The sequence below is a fragment of the Silurus meridionalis genome, chromosome 13 (assembly GCF_014805685.1).
Source record: "Silurus meridionalis isolate SWU-2019-XX chromosome 13, ASM1480568v1, whole genome shotgun sequence".
Lineage (NCBI taxonomy): Eukaryota > Metazoa > Chordata > Actinopteri > Siluriformes > Siluridae > Silurus > Silurus meridionalis.
In genome coordinates, this window is record NC_060896.1 from 10312750 (window position 1) to 10329921 (window position 17172).

General features: G+C 37.8%; 1 protein-coding gene across 1 annotated transcript in view; it reads right to left on the minus strand.

Moving 5' to 3' along the window:
* Positions 1-17172, minus strand: part of cdh13 (cadherin 13, H-cadherin (heart)) — a 376372-nt gene that overhangs the window by 216346 nt on the left and 142854 nt on the right. The window contains exon 4 of the mRNA XM_046865279.1: positions 11793-11906. Within this exon, the coding sequence (XP_046721235.1) occupies positions 11793-11906 (114 nt within the window). The remainder of the gene's footprint in view (positions 1-11792; positions 11907-17172) is intronic.

The window sequence follows — 17172 nt, forward strand, 5'->3', positions numbered from 1 at the left end:
TTATCCACAGATGGTGTATGGTTATTAGGATAGCAGAGAGAAAAGAGCACTGGCCTTGTCTTCTACTTTGCTGATGACACTGACACACACACACACACACACACACACACACACACACACACACACACACACACTCATCAACTCTTCAGTAGTTTAAAACAATTGGGGAATTAGTCCAGCTGATTGGTTTAGCAATTTGGAAATCAGTTTAAAGATGTTGAGAGGAAACTGAAATGATTCATGTTCTGACCCTGATTGCAGAGAATAGTAAAAAAGTAACACTTGACCAAACTTTTTTTTTTTGAGCACTGAGTTGAAAAATACTTATGTTACGGTCTTGCAGAAGACTCAGCTCAGCGGAAAGGGCGGTCGCACTATGAAAATCTTCTCCAGGTCACCTTATGTAAATGTGTATCAAGAAAAAAAATAAAATATTAAATATCCCTGCTGAGAGCATTGCAGAGAGAGAGAAGGGCAGGAAAAAAATCAACTGCAAGAGTGACTTCTATAATTAACCACAAGATCAGAGAGACAGGCCGCACTACAGGACAGCAATGAGGAACATCAGGAGGTGAATAGCCACTCCATTTGCAAAAGTGCATCGTGACACATGAGCACGGTCCCATGTTAAATCTCTTCTAATTCCAAAGAGTCATATAACGGCAAGCATGAAATCATGGCAAATCTGTCCTTTATTGCTTTTTTCCCCCCTCCTTAAAGCTCTTCTTATCAGCATGAATTTCACATTAGCATGATCCATTGGGGAGCTTCACCATGGAAAATGCAGCAATAACTCGATTCACCCCATACCTCATGTCTCATCCTCGGGAGAACAGTCAAGATCAAGGAGAACAGAGCGCTATGAAGAGCTGCTTTTGTGTCCGTGTGAGCATAATTAACACAGTCATTTAGTGAGGCCTGAGGCAGATACACACTGAGAGATTTAATGCTATACACACTAGACTTAGATATGGTATGTTTTTGTTCCACAGTTTTATGTGTGAGGTACAGTAAAGGGGAAGCAGAAGGAAGACTGGTGGAAGGAATCGTAAGGAGCAAAGAAGTACAAAAAGAGCAGGAGTAAAGAAAAAAGCGGAAGAAAGGTGGAAAGATGAGGCTCAGGTGACCAGACAAGGTTAAAAACGTATCTCTTTTAAGAGTAGCTCAGCAGTTAACACATTGGACTTCTGGTCAGAAGATTGTAAATTTAAATCTCAAATGGCCCTAGAGTAAGGCCATTAATCCTCAACTGTTCAGTTGTGTAAATGAGATAATTGTGAGTTAAACTGAGAAAGGGTGTCTGCACAGGTCTATGGTTCGATCCCAAGCTCAGGGTACTGTCCATGCCATTTACATTTACATGCCAGCAAGTAAACTGCTATATGCTATATTAAACTGCTTCTAATGTGTGTTTGGGGCTTTGCTATGGACTAGGCTGTAATCCCAAGATAGGCTCTGGATCCCCAGCAATGCTGATCAGGGTAAAAACTTCATTCATACTGAAAATTAACTGCGGTGAATGAAGTATACCATTTCTGTACTTGAAAAAATTCTAATCCTTTGCTTAAATATTAAGTTGTAGTGCTAGTGGAAGCGGTAGCACAGTGGCTAAGATGGTGGTCTTCTGTTTGGAAAGTTGTAAGTTTAAATTCCATCTATACCAACCTACTACTGCTGGGATCTTTAGCAAGGCCATAGCCCTCAAATGCTCAGTTGTATAAATTAAATAAAATTGTAATTCACTCTGGATATGGGCGTCTGCCAAATAACATAAACGTAAGTGAAAGTCTTTCTTTTACAATTCTACTTGAGGAAAAGTACATACATACTAGATTTGGAATGTATTTACATTTCAAAAATAAAACTTCAGTCTATGATAACTATATTTTAATAATGTATGCAAATTCACTGTTAAATTCTCCTGTGCATTACAAGATTAGATTTTCTATTGTTACAGGCACATAGAGAGAACCCATACTCTGTGGAGAACTTATAGAGGTTATATGGTTCTCATTGAATTCAATTTATGTATTTGTTTCAAAGTGGAGAGGAACGTAGAGGAACATGATATATTTTCATACAATGAAAGAAGTCTGATATAATAGATCTAATTGAAAATAATTTACTGAATTGCAGTAACAAAATAAAAATACTTTGTTACTGTACACAACTAGGAATGGATGTATGAATGAATACACCTTTAATTGTGCTGCAGAACTCCACAGCAATTGGCTAGCAGCAATATACTTCTTTCTGCTAATTATTGCTCAACTTAAATGTCATGGATAACCGCCATAAAAAACAATGAACCCCTATGAACCCCAAGGGTTATAAAAATGAAACATCATAGAAAATGTTAGAAGTTTCTCCCCCAGATGGTTCTGCAAAAGCCCTGCTGATAAACTATATGTGATATGATCAGGAAAATCCCCCTTTCCATGACTTTTGAAAAACAGCCAAAGAAACATGGAAAATATGTGCTTTCATACTAATAATATACTTTGACATCTCTAGATTAAAAACTCATAGATACTTTTACCGAAACGATGTGAAAATGTTTGTATTTATTTTCTAACCTTGCCTTGGCTGTCTGCCTGCAGTGATCATGTAGCATATGGAGGCATAATATAAAAATGTGAGCAAGTTTGTGGATAGTTACAAGAGATGGCAAAACAGACTCACCTAAGCTTCTAATCAGAAACGTGAATATGTCAGCAATGCTCCTGTGCCATCACAACATCATCAAAACAGGGAAGGGCACTTAGAATACACTCTGCAGAGACGGAGGTAGGCCGACAACCCAGGCTCTAGTTTGTCTAATGCAAGTGATAAGATTATAATCAAAGTGATACATCACATTGTAGCCAAATATGTGGAGATAGCACAATAACAAAATATCAATCAAGTTAATAAATTCTTAGCTGATACAATACCATGTGATATCGTTTTCTCAAAAACCTAGTAAGACTGTTTTTTTTTTTTTTCAACTGAAGCATTTCACAGTTTAACTCTTTCACACGAGAGTCACTGCATTGTAAATATGTTGTGTCTATGCTAGGTACCAACAATTAGATGCCAAATCATGGCTACTCTAAGCAGTTGGACTTATTATACATGGAGTACTCATAGTTAACACTCGTTTTGCTCTTATCACTTGAATGCAATCGTCCGTGAACACTAATCCATACTGTTTCTGCCCAGTATGGGATCCAAATGTAGGACCTGAACCCATGCTGGTAAGATTAAGAGTCTTAAGTGCTGTCAACTCAGATACACAGGCACTGTAAATATGAGTATAGGATAATCCATGGCTTTGTGTCCATTACATGATTTGAATGCTTGAAGTGGAGGAAAAGAACCACCTGATGTGAAGCTTAATAATTTATAAATATACTATATGGATAGAAGATTGTGAACACCTGACAATAAGATTGGTATGTGCTTTTTGATCATCCACTTCAACATTTAGTTCCCCAAATGCTGTTATCATCACTGTTCCAATCCTTCACAAAGGATTTCAGTAGGGTTCAGGTCAGAGATCTATAGCAAGCCATTTAAGATATTCCATTCCATCCTTTATATTCAAGGCTTTGTACACAGGGGCATTGTCATGCGGGAGGTTTGTGTCACCTTCCGAAGAGAAAAATTAAAGCTAAGGCATTTTAAATAATTGTGTGCCTCCAACTATGTTTCAACAGTCTGGGGATCAATCATATATAGCTAAAAAGGTCAGGTGTCCCAATACTTTTCTTCATATAGTCTATTCCTGGTTTCAAAAAAAATATTTTTGCCATTTGTTTCACAGACCTAAAAATCTGATATGAAACCAGCTTGATGCTGAACTTAGAATTTAAATAGATTTTTAATGTAAGATAGCTAGCTGTCCTTCACTGGAACAGGAATAGGTCTTTCAATGCAGTTTTCTCTAACTTTCATATGAAAGTTTTCAAACATATGACATTTTCCCTAGCGCCCTTTCACATACTAGACCGTAGACAAGACAAATCCACTAAAAAGTAAAATACCTCTTCCCCAGACTGAGCAAGTAAATGTGTAATAAATGAAACATACACTTTCTACTGCAGAGCAAGCCGGCATGTTCATCGCTGTCGATTATTTTTAGATGGAACATTTCCTCCGCTGTTCCTCATCAATAAGACAAAAGCCGGAGTCGTTAAACTTGAAAAGGTGCCTCGTGATGAGCGCAGAGTGCACAAGCAAGTGAGTTTTATTCGTGCCTGAAAATCTATTTTTTCCACACTCGTACCTGCAGAGTCAGATAAAATAGCCACATTAGCCTGCTTCTTGATTCAGGGTCACTAAGAAGCGATCAGGAAGGTGAAGGAGGGAAAGACAGAGTATGAGAGACAAACAGAAAGAAGCACATGAGAAAGTAATAGAAAGTTGAAGGTTAAAGAAGGTTAAAGAGGGTCAGTTCTGTCACAATCGTGCTGAGCATCTCTTACTCAGGACCTCAAGGTCTATGATGCAGATAGGAGTTTTTAATGTAATTATTTTAGTTTGTTTGTTTGGTTTTTTTAAACATCCCTTGTGCTGTATTTTGGTGTATGCTTGTTGGGATTTGTGCTAATTCATCCATGAGGGCGTTAGTAAGTCAGGTACTTATGTAGGGTGAGAAGGTCTGGGGTGCATTTTAAATTGAAGGTCAGCATTCTAAATTGTCTCAAAGGTGTGTAATAGGGTTGAGGTCAGAGCTCTATAACATATACATCTATAACCTAACATCAATAAAATATATCATTATGGAGCTGGACTTTGACAAATTGTCATGCTGGAACAGATTTGGGAATCCTTTTTCGAATAAAGGGAAAATGTAATGCTACCTATTCCAAAGACATCCTAAACTCAGCCTGCATTTCTCAATCAAAACATTCTTGACAGAATTATAAAGTTTGAGGAAGAATGTAAGCGAATGCTAATCACCTGGTAATTATCAGGCACAAGCCCATTTCATCTGCATTTGAAGCCCATTTAGCGATGTGCACAAAACTTAAAAGGCAAAGCATAGACGCATAGATATAGTAAGTAAAAAGAAAAAAAAATCCATTTAGATTTAAATCTATCCCGATTATACATGCTTTACCAATCTATATTACTTGACAGCATGACAGCACCTGCAAAGTTTCAAATGTTTAGACACATTAGAGAAAAGGTGAATTAGATGTGAATTGATTGAGGTGAAAAGAAACGAGTGTGCAATGGAAACAAAAGAGACAAAAAATATCTACAACCTATCAAGGTGATCATGCACAATAAACACAGCACATAGAGAAACTGCTGTCTCACCTGACATGCTAGAAGTGTCATGGCATTAAAAGAATATGATGTAAAAAAAAAAGGACCCGATTTATAAGTCAAACTGAGTTTTATACATCCTTTTATTCATAGTCTTTTGTTGGCTCAGGCATTTCTTTACTGCTTAGAGTAATAGAATAACTTTTTTTTAATCAAATTAAAATATTTTTTTAAATATATAAAACTGCCTTCACAATACATTTCAATAACTTTACCAATACCTAACATGACGTGAATTGTTTTTCTGTGCAATTGTTTAGTTTATTCAGTTTTTAAAAGCTACCAGTAGTACTATTCAATAGTTTCCAGTACTAACTGAACAAACACATTCAAAAAATATTGTCATATAATGTGATAGAAACCTGTGAAAGCGAATGCAAGTGCAGTTTACGTTGACGCAGTTTACATTTTTTTTTTTTTTTTTACAAAGGCAGAATAATCCAGCTTGAAAAGCAAAGTCATGGTAAAATAAAAAAGCAATGGTCAGGCAATGGGCAAACAGTTTTGTCAGGGAGACAAAACTTCTTCTATCGGCTGCTCCCATTACTACTCTAATGTACTACTACTCTGTCCTCTACTACTCTGTCCTCTACGTCTGCTTCTTTCAAACCAACTACCTGCATGTCTTCCCTCACCACATCCATAAACCACCTCCTTGGTCTTCCTCTTTTCCTCCTTCCTGGTGGCTCAATCCTCAGCATTCTCCTACCGATATACCCCATGTCCCTCCTTTGCCCATGACCAAACCATCTCAATCAGACTTCTCTCACTTTGTCCCCATATTGTCCTACATGCACTGTCCCTCAACTAAACTGATTTCTAATCCTGTCCATCCAATGAATCCTGCCCAATGAAAACCTCAAGCTCCACCTTCTGTCTTTTACTCAATGCCACTGTCTCTAAACGATACAACATCGCAGGTATTACCACAGTCCTATAAACTTTCCCTTTCACTCTCACAGATACCCTTCTAACACAAATCATTCCTGCCACTCTTCTCCACCCACTCCACCCTGCCTGCACTCTTTTCTTTACTTCTCTAACATACTCTCCATTACTTTGCACTGTTGACCCCAGGTACCTGAACAACTCCACCTTCTCCACATTTTCTCCCTGCAACCGCACCACTCCACTGCCCTCCCTCTCATTCACACACATGTACTCTGTCTTACTCCTACTGACTTTCATTCCCTTTCTCTCCTGCACATACTTCCACCTCTATAGGCTCTTCTCAACCTGCTCCCTACTCTTACCACAATTCACAATATCACCCGCAAACATCATAGTCCATGGAGACTTCTGTCTGACCTCGTCCGTCAACCTGTCCATCACCACTGCAAACAGAAAAGGGCTTAGAGCCTATCCTTGATGCAGTCCAACCTCCTGTTGTCCTCATAAATGTCCTGCACCAGCCTCACATACTTCTCTGCCTCATCTGACTTCCTCATCCAGTACCACCATACAGCACCCTGTCCTAAGCTTTCTCTAAATCCAAAAACACACAATGCAAATCTTTCTGACCTTCTCTATACTTCTCCATCAACATTCTCAAAGCAAATAATGCATCTGTGGTGCTCTTTCTCAGCATGAAATTATAGAATAAATAAACTTTCTTTCGGCTTCTCCCGTTAGGGGTCGCCACAGCGGATCATCCGCATGTTTGATTTGGCACATGTTTTTACGCTGGATGCCCTTCCTAACGCAACCCTCCCCATTTATCCGGGCTTGGGACCGGCACTGAGAGTGGCTGGGGATATAATAAATAATATTCATAATGTTGCTCACAGATGGTCACCTCTTCTCTCAGCCTGGCTTCCACTACTCTTTCCCATAACTTCATGGTGTGACTGATCAAATGTATTCCCCTGTAGTTACTGCAGGTCTGCACATCTCCCTTATACTTAAAAACCAATACCAGCACATTCTATCTCCATTCCTTATGCATCATCTCACCTTCCAAAATATTGTTGAACAACCTGGTTAAAAACTCCACTGCCATCTCTCATAAACATCTCCCTGCTTCATGTCATCTGGTCCAACCAAATTTCCACTCTTCATCCTCTTAATCGCTGCTCTCACTTCCTCCTTACTAATCTTATCCACTTCCTGCTTCACCATCTCCACACCATCTAACCTTCTCTCTCATTTTTCTCATTTATCAGCTGCTCAAAATACTCCTTCAATCTTCTCAACACACTCTCCTCACTAGTCAACACATTTGCATATCCATCCTTTATTGCTCTAACTTGCAGCACATCCTTCCCAGCTCGATCCCTCTGCCTGGCCAATCTGTACAAATCCTATTTTTTGTTCCTCATATGCCTTATCCTGGGCTTTTGCTACACCCCTCTTCACCTGCTGCCACATCTCCTTGTACTTCTGCCTACTTTTCTCCTCTCTCTGCCGATCACAATTCTGTTTTGTCAAACTCTTTCTCCTTTGCTTCACGGAAAAGCAAAACAAAGACATAAAAACAGAGACGAAACAGTTCAGCAATGAGAAAAGAGGGCAAGGAATAGACAGAAAAAAGTGGATTGGAGAAACAATGCTGAAGTGTGTGAAATGTTTGGGAGCTTAAGTCTGGATTGGTCATATGTGATGGCTATGGTGGTTGCTGACATTTGTGGTTTCCAGCTGACTGAAATCTGAAGTTATTAGTCACACAAGCCATATTCAAACTGTGACATAAAGTCTTTTTAACTATCTTCCTCTTTTTAGGTTTTTGTAAAACAACAACAACAAAAAAAAAACCAAATAGAATGTTGACGTTTTTTGTCTAATCAACTCTTCTGCTTCTCCCACCTTTCATATAGATGATGGCATGGTCTTAATGTATATACCTGTATGACTGACAGAATGCTGACTCGTTTATACAATGAACGGAGGCACAACAAGAGAAGAAATAGCTTCTATTCACGTTAAGAGATTATTAAGCTTACTTGTTTAAGAAATCTCACCTAGGATCAATAATTTATAGAATCAATCCTCTTGATACTTTAGAATCGATAGATAAGGATCTTGAGAATGCATATCCAAAAATATAGTAATCTAAGGATAAGGTATTAGTTGAATTTGCTCGTTTGAAGTCAATATCTTTGTAAACACATTTACACACATCCAGCAGCACAACAGGGATATGAACTTCTTTTGCCCTGAAATTGCAGGATCTTTTTAATGAATACCAAATTTCATGTATGAAAATGTTCATATAAACAGTTTTATATGAATACAGTTCATACTGTGTCATGTACTTTTCCTCTGGCTTTTCTGGTTTCATGCCAAAAATATGATACTAAAGTGCAATACTTAAGTGCCTTTAGGTATGTCAGGGTGTGTATGTGTTGCTGGGTTAGTGATGGACTGACATCATATCCAGGTGAGACCGCAACACTGATCTAGATGATCTACTGAAAATGTATGACGTAACTCAATGCAATATTACAATATCACTATGATGATATTATAATATTAATCACAAATAACCAGCCAATAATTCATTTATTTTGTTTTCTGCTTTTGAACATTCGATTCATTTTGTTATATTTATTTTCACTATCTTTGGACCCTGCACAGGAAGAATACGTTTTTAAGAAAGGTTGGCTGGAGACCTCCTGCTGCTATATGACAGCTCACGACAGGTCTCTTTCCTGCCATAGGCAATGTCTGGGAAATTAATTCAGAAGTGGAAAAAAATAGAAGAAGAAACAAACCAGCACCTCTGACCCTCTCTCATCTGACAGAAAGATAGCATGCTTTACAAAGGGAAGAGCTATGAGGTTGGCTGCTTTGCCTAGAGCACTAGTACACACACACACACACACACACACACACACACACACACACACACACACACACACACGCACACACACCTACAATATTAATTAAACAAAAACAATGCTGCTTTCCATCACATTTTTGATATATTATTATATTATGCTTTTACTTGTAAAGTGACCATCAGGAATAGCGTAAATTAAACTCAATCTTATGCAAGCTTTTCTCTAACACTATTCTTGTAAGCTGCTATAGAGAAAGCTTCATTGAATACACTCCAAGTGCACTCTTTATATACCCTCAAAAGAAGCTCACACTACCTGAAGGGGTACCACAACACAAAACCTGGCAGAAAGACCACAGAAGTTTTTCTCTTCAGTGTACTATTATAGTATGAATGCTTTTGTTTTCTGTTTTCTTTTTCTTACTTTTGGACTCAGAAGCAACACGAGTGGGAGAATCTTGTCTCACAGCAAGTACACACACACACACACACACACACACACACACACACACACACACACACACGCACACACACACACATACAACATAATTTCTTCATCAAACACACATAAACACTATACTGTATATCTAGAGATAAAGACATATTATATGGTCCTATTTTGCTCTGTAGACTTCAAGAGTTACATTTTTATAGCGTTTGTTATCTTGCGTACCAGTGTAAATTTATTCATTGCTAGAGACTCAAAGCACTTTTGTACATCGCTCTGGATAAGGGCGTCTGCTTAATGCCGCAAATGTAAATGTAAATGTAAAATGTAAATATTTTGCATTCATTTTTTATTTACAATTTACAAATTACAAATAATTATAACTTGTAATTTATAACACATTGAGTGGACAGTAGAATCTCTGGAACATTCACACAGATTTTCAGAGATTTTTAGTATTTGGTTTGTCCTCTTTTATTATTAATGACAGCGTGCACTCGAGCTGGAACAGACTCCACAAACCTCATGATCCATTGCAGATCAAAACCATTGAGGGGGCCGTCTGAACACGCTTCAATAGAAGAGATTAGGCAAGAAAAAAAATCTGACCTTTTTATACAAAGCAGTTATCATGGTCAATATCACACATTTGCCTACATTAAAATAGATGCCCAGAAATAGTGCAGAATCCTGGATATTACATACAATACTTTCTTTCTTGTAAATACTTTACAATTCCTAGATCTTTTTAAATTACATAGAAAAAAATAAAAGGTTTTCAATATAGTTTCAGGGGAATTTCACTCTGTCATCAATGGATCATCAATGCCAATACAACAAGGTTCGATATAATCGAGTCTAAAACCAGACCAGGGTCGCTAGGAAGATTCTCAGTCAGATTCAGACTGCAGCAAATGTGCTAAGTGTGAAAATGGAATATATATGGACTCTATGTATCTGTATAAAAAAAACAGGTCACCCTCCATGCTGGACCCAGAAAAAAGCTTTGAGGGCGCTAATGATGACAGCTGATCGTTTCTAGAAATGGTGCTATTAATGACATTAAAGACCTGCAGCAGAATGTCTAAAGCAATAAATGAGGTGAAGCACAGCCTCATGTTCTGATGGCATTCCTGTGAGAAACACTGAAAGCTTTCAGATTGGATCTCAATTCTTTCTCCCCTCATTCTCCCTAATAGCTATGACAATGGCCAACAAGGGCAGCTGCCAAATTGGACAAATACTCAATGGGAATCAAATGAGGTCTATTTCTTTCTCTATCTCTCTTTCTCTTTTTTGTTCAGAAATGACCAGAGAACCGTCTGATTTGATGAGAATCATTGAGGCCTGGGGTTTGAAACATCTAAGTGTCTAAGCGTCCTACTTCACTGTTAAATTCAAAATATTCTTTTAGAAAAAAATTATTTCTAGGCATACAGTATAATAGACAAGGATATCGAAGATATTACAAAAAATAATACATGACCTATCAAATGATCCATTGTATACTATAGAGACAAAAGTTTGTGGAAACCTGACACCAAGATTCATGTGTTTTTTAACATCCCGTTAGACATGTTCCCATTTGCTGTTATAATAACCTCCACTCTCCTGAGAGGATATTCCACTAGATTTTGAAGTGTGGTTGTGGAGATTGTAAAATTTGTGTTTATTTATGTGTTCAGTAATGTAGGTGAGGAAACTTGGGGTTCAGTCAGTGTTCCAATTCATTCCAAGGGTGTTCACTAGAGTTGAGGTCAGAGCCCTACAGCAGGTCACTCACGATCTTCTACTACAAACCATGTTAACCATACTGTATCTTCATGGAGCTGGTTTTGTCACAGGGGCATTGTTATGCTGGTGTATTTGACTGCCTTATTAATGTAATTATTTAAAAAAGAAATAATGACTGTTACAAGGATCTAATCCAAGATGTGACGGTGCGATGCAGTTTCATAAAATAAATCTCTTCTTATATATAAAATTACTATTTCAATGTTTAGATATGTTTGTTACTAAATTGCAGTGAGGAATACTGCCCAAGCTAATCTTATAGAAAATTAGCTTATACCTTCTGACCAATCAAATTTGAGAATTCAGCAGCACTTTGATGAAACTGTTATATCTTTTCATTCAGCACAAAATTACCATTTACACTGTAGATAAAGCATAATATATATTATAGTACTCATGCCTTGTACTGTATATTTGTCTGTGTGTGTTTAGGTGTGTGTGTTCTTACAATCCTACCTTTCCAATGGACCTGGGAAAAGGTGCACGCTGGTTCTCAGGCACAAACATGGGTGGCACCAAAAGGGACCTCTTCGACCTGTAAGGTGTCATCTTTCCGACACCCAGGATCTCCTGCACACCAAAACACAGACAAAAAATATTAAACACACAATCTGCTTTCATAAGAAACTATTTCGATTGTATTAAAGCTTGCGATTGCAGTGCTGCCTTTGTCATTTATATAATTTGCACTGCATTTAAAACACTGTTAATGAATTTGCAATACATGCTGCTAATTCTGTAGCTCAAATGTAATTCAATCAATCAAAAGAAAAACAAATTATGTGTGCACACAAACTAACTAAACTGCCAGTGACTGGAGGAGTCTCTCTCTCTCTCTATCTCTCTCTCTCTTTGAGAGTGATGACCTGTTTAGACATTAACAACACTCTCCCTATTCATCCTCTTAAAAATCTACTTTACGCGAAGGCCATTTAATTAGCCGCTGTATACCCCTTCCTTTTTCAAAGCAACCCATTATAACAATCTGGAATCTGCTGCGGCTGTCACAGAACAGTAGCCAGAGTACAACGTAGCACTTATTTCATTAATTAATTTTTTCCATTCCCGATCAATGAGCTCATCTAGGTCATTAAAAGTGGTCATTAAAGCAAGTCCGCCTATTTCACCAGTCGCACTTGCTTTGAGTGGACGTGTAATTAAAAGGTGCCTCCCATTCACAGAAACTCAAACAAAGCTAATGATGTGCTGCAAAGGTCCATTGTTATGTCAGTTTCCTAATGGACTGAGCGTTTGTTTAAGCTTTTCCAGCACACTGAGCAAGGAAAACTATGAAACGGACCAGCAAATAAAGGAGAGAAGAGAGCAAAACCAGGTGAACAATAGGGTGGTGTGTGTGAAGAGGAAGACCACTGTCCGAAGAGGCCTCCATGCTCTAAAATGCTAATAGTTTAAATGTCACGGAGCGCGTTTCATATCCTCTTGGTGGTGCGCTCTATTTCAACGCACAAAAAAACCCCTCTAAAATCTAAAAATGCCTTGCTTGGAACTGTGATTGAAAGCTGGCTGATATACAGGGAATACAGTATGTGTGTGTGTGTGTGTGTGTGTGTGTGTGTGTGTGTGTCTGTTAGGGCTGTTGCCATTGATTATTTTAGTAATCAAATATTTTACCAATTATTCCAACAATTATTCGAGTAATCGGATAAGAAGTACTTATCAATAATAAATATAAAAGAAAAAATAAGTCGAGTCTATTAAAATTACCGTAATTTTTTTCTTGAAAAAAAAAAAATATATATATATATATTGTTGAAATTGCATATAAGAATATCTGTCAAAACTAAACCCATTTAGTGCATTTAATTGCCATATTACATCAAAATGCAAATACAAACATATGCATAAAAAAAAAAATCATACATAAAAATATATTGTTTTAGTTTGAAATTAACCCCAAACTCTGGAAACATTCTGTCTCTTTCTTTGGCCTAAATCCTATGAAGTCCGTTTCCACCACATTTTTTCAGACTTTTTTCTTGTAAACATTCAACATTTCTGGTGCATCCACTGGTAATCATGTTGTCGCCCTAAAGTTTGAAGCTGTTGGTGTATGAACGAAGCCTCCTCTGCGTCATCTCATTTCGTCTTCTTGAGAGCTGATTGTTAGACAGAGCTCTCTCCAGTGATCGGAGGCTTAGTTTTATCCCATGCGATTCTGTTGATTGTAGCCTATTTTTTTTCAATGAGTAAAGCTTTCTGACACTACAGAGGTGAAGCTGCCCGATTGGCTAAAATTATATGAATTAGGAATTAGGCAAACTTTTTATTTAGTGTGGCAGAAATTGGCTTCCATATGAATCTTCTCGCCCCTTGCTGTGTTCTCCTTGTTCCTCCATTTTTACTTTTGCAGCATCTTCTGTGTTTACCTGTCCAGAGTGCTCCAGAGTTAAGTAGGTGGTGCATCAGTAATAATGGTCCGTGGGACACTCAGTTTAGTTTAGTTTAGTTTAGTTAAATATACTAAAATAATTTGATTTGATGAATTTTTGTAATCGAATTACTTGAGTTACTTCGAGGAATCTTTACAGCCATAGTGTGGCTCTGTGTGTGTGGGTGTGTGTGGATGTGTAGCTTTGGAGAAAGGCACACCTGTACATGCTTAATGTCATTTATTTGCATCTAAATTCAATAAATCAAGTAATCAGCTTCTCTACTGGCAGCAGCTTGAAGCTGTCTTCTCTTCCTCAGCCGTGCTTGGGTCTCTCATTTTCTTGCGTCTTTGTCATTTCATGCAATTAGAATCCTTCAGGCCATCAGTGCAAATTATATTTGTCACTCATGCCATCAATGCCACGCTGAAACCGAATGCATTAGCACGGAGGCAGTGACCCATGTGAGTTTGTTCTGCCTATGCAGCTCAGTCATTCAAACATATGCCCATATAATAACTGGCAAAATCCTACAGCAGGAAAAAAATAACGACTAACAGTGATTCATAATGTGTAATGTTTTTAGATCAGAGAGTTGAAAGAGAAATTTGTGTTCAAACTAATCTAAAAGGATTGGAGGTAAAGCAGTGAGGTAGTCTACCACGAGCAAAGACTGCACCCTTTAGTGACAAATCCACCAGTTTGAATAGGACAAAAATCCTGGTTGCTCTCTGGTGATAAGAGTTTGAAGGGTTGTTACCAAGTGAAGTGATAGCAGTTTAGCAAACATAATGATCACTATCATTACTTTCATCATCAGCATTCCATATATAAGTGTGTGTTTGCTTTTTGTACATTTAAGGAATGGGAGGAATTACATTGGCATCTTATCAGCTAGTCTAGACATCTGAATTGGCTCTATAGAAAAACAATCAACAAGGAACAAAGACTGATGCTTTGAGTTTGCATAGATTTAAAGGTTAACTAATTGTCAGGATTATGGACTCAAACTACACTTCATCATCAACCACTGAAACTGAGTCATGTGTAATATGTGGACTATTATCAACCAGCAAATGCTTGATAAGAGACCCTTCAAACCATCACTTATTAAGCAGGAAATAATCTAATGTCCAACATGCTCGGTCTTTTTAAACGTATCATTATATCTGGTAAACTATTTCAGTTCTCATGCCTTGTACATGTTTGTAGTGTGATCCTTAAAACTAACCACTCCCTTCAGAATAGAAATATTCCATCATAAGATCAAGATGATCAGTCTAAAGAACTTTGTATCAATTTGCCACAGCATTAGGGCACTACCGGTTTCTCCTTTAATTCGTTACCCATCTGTGTATATATTAAAATTAATTGATAGCCAGGTTTTTAATCATTTGAGTGAAAGATTGGAGTGATTTAGAGGACTAATAATTTAGTTGCCTGTGTATTTAGCAAGCTCTATGTGTGTGGACACAATAAGACCCTTACTTTCCTATTTGGAAAACCTGCGATGGCTGAAAGTCCCAATCAATTGATGAGTCACTCATCACCCTCAGCAAACACGTTCCCTATGCAAAACTGCATTGACAAATCTTATGGCAAGGCATCTTTCCAGGCAATGTTTCGATGTGTCTTTTCTATGATTATAATTTACATTTCATTTGTCTGAAACCTGCTTGTAAGCACCGAAGTCAGCAATTACCCAGTCAGTTTTGCTGACATGACTGAAAATAAGTGAAATTGGAGCACCTCATAATCAGTTTACCTGCAATTACTTTTTTTTTTTACCTCTAGAACTTTCTGCGTATGTGTGGCCAGGATTAAATATGCTGCACCGGAAGGACCTGGTAAATCATGTACATTTCAATGCAGTGATGAATAAAACAGCTCTGTGATGGAGCAGTTTGAAAAGAGGTAGTTGGCTGGCTTCATATTTTTCAGAGGATGTATGTGTTAATATTCACCCTCCCTGTTTGGTAGCTATTGTATAACAGGGCAGAGCCTTTTATTCAATAGTACTCTTACTTCTGTAAAATATAATTTTTTATTAGAGTTTTCTTGTTGTAACCCCAGCTACTCTCAGTGCAAATCGAACGTGTGGAGGATCCGCTGTGGCGACCCCTAACAGGAGAAGCCGAAAGAAAGTTATTAGAGTTTTCTTGTTGCTAACACAAGTTACAAGTAACCATTTTCTTAAAGGTATGAAAACAATTTCTCTTGCATCAGAATCAAAATTCAGCTTCAGATAACACACAACACCTAGCAAACACAAAGACTACTCCACTACATAGAGAACACCAGTGAAATCAATTCACATCTCTATTACAAAAAACGGGGCTAACTTAGATTTAAGCTAAGTTATAGTGTGTTAGCAATTGAGAAAAAACTTCATTATGTGGTCAACAGCACAATCAACAAAGCTTGATACAACATCATTCTGATATTTATCTGTCATATTTATCTTCTGGTGAAATATTTATATTGTAATGGAAGTGCTTTGTTATAGGATGACCTCAATCTCTAGGGAATAAGGACTCACTGGGTCATTAACAAGGGTAAAGATGATAAAACAAAGCTCTTACTTGAGGAAAAAACAATTAGTTTTAGTGTCAGGGTCCATAGTAGTAGTATTATTAATTACACAACAAGAGACAGAAAGCATAAAGCAGAAGCAGAATGCATGATATCAGTAAACATACAATTACCCAAAAATCAAAGTAATGATATGGCGGATAATTGTGTCTATTCATGCAGGCACATCTGCTTGTTGGCAGGTGTTTCCTGAGCTCACTTTTATGCAGCTAGTCAGAACAAACCTCACACAGCTCCCAGCATGCACTGGCACTTATTATACCAAACAGCACAAAAGTGTCAGTGCAGTCAGGAGAAAACAGGATAGAAAGTCAGTTGAGTAAGTTGCTGGTACAAACAGTAATTTGTTGTTACAAACAGAGTGCGGGACTAAAGCAAAATGTCAGGGGAAAAAAAATACATCTCTGGCTTTACTGTTCATTTCTGTTCCATTTTATTGTTTCATCTTTGCTGTCTAAAAACAAAAAAACAGCAGATCTTTATAAATATCTTCTGGCTTTGGGTCTATCTTCTGCTCTTTCAGTATCTTGCGTACCCATATTCCTGCTGTTCACAAAAGCACAGCAAACCCGACATACATGCTGAGGAAGCAAAAAGAAAAAAAAAGAAAAACCATGACAGCCCATTTATTGTCACTGAAAAAAAAAAAAACATTATTTGAGAGGGAAAACAACAGCATCTCTGGAGCTGAGCTTTCATTCGCATTGGTAGCTGGGTGGCTTTTGTCCTTGCTGTGAGACTGCGCCTGGCTGCAGCAGTATGCCAGGCTGCCAGAGCCCAGAGGCTGTCAGGATGACAGAGAGAGTAGAGTTGGTGGAGGTGGAGAAGTGAAGCGATTTGTTTACAGCGCCCCA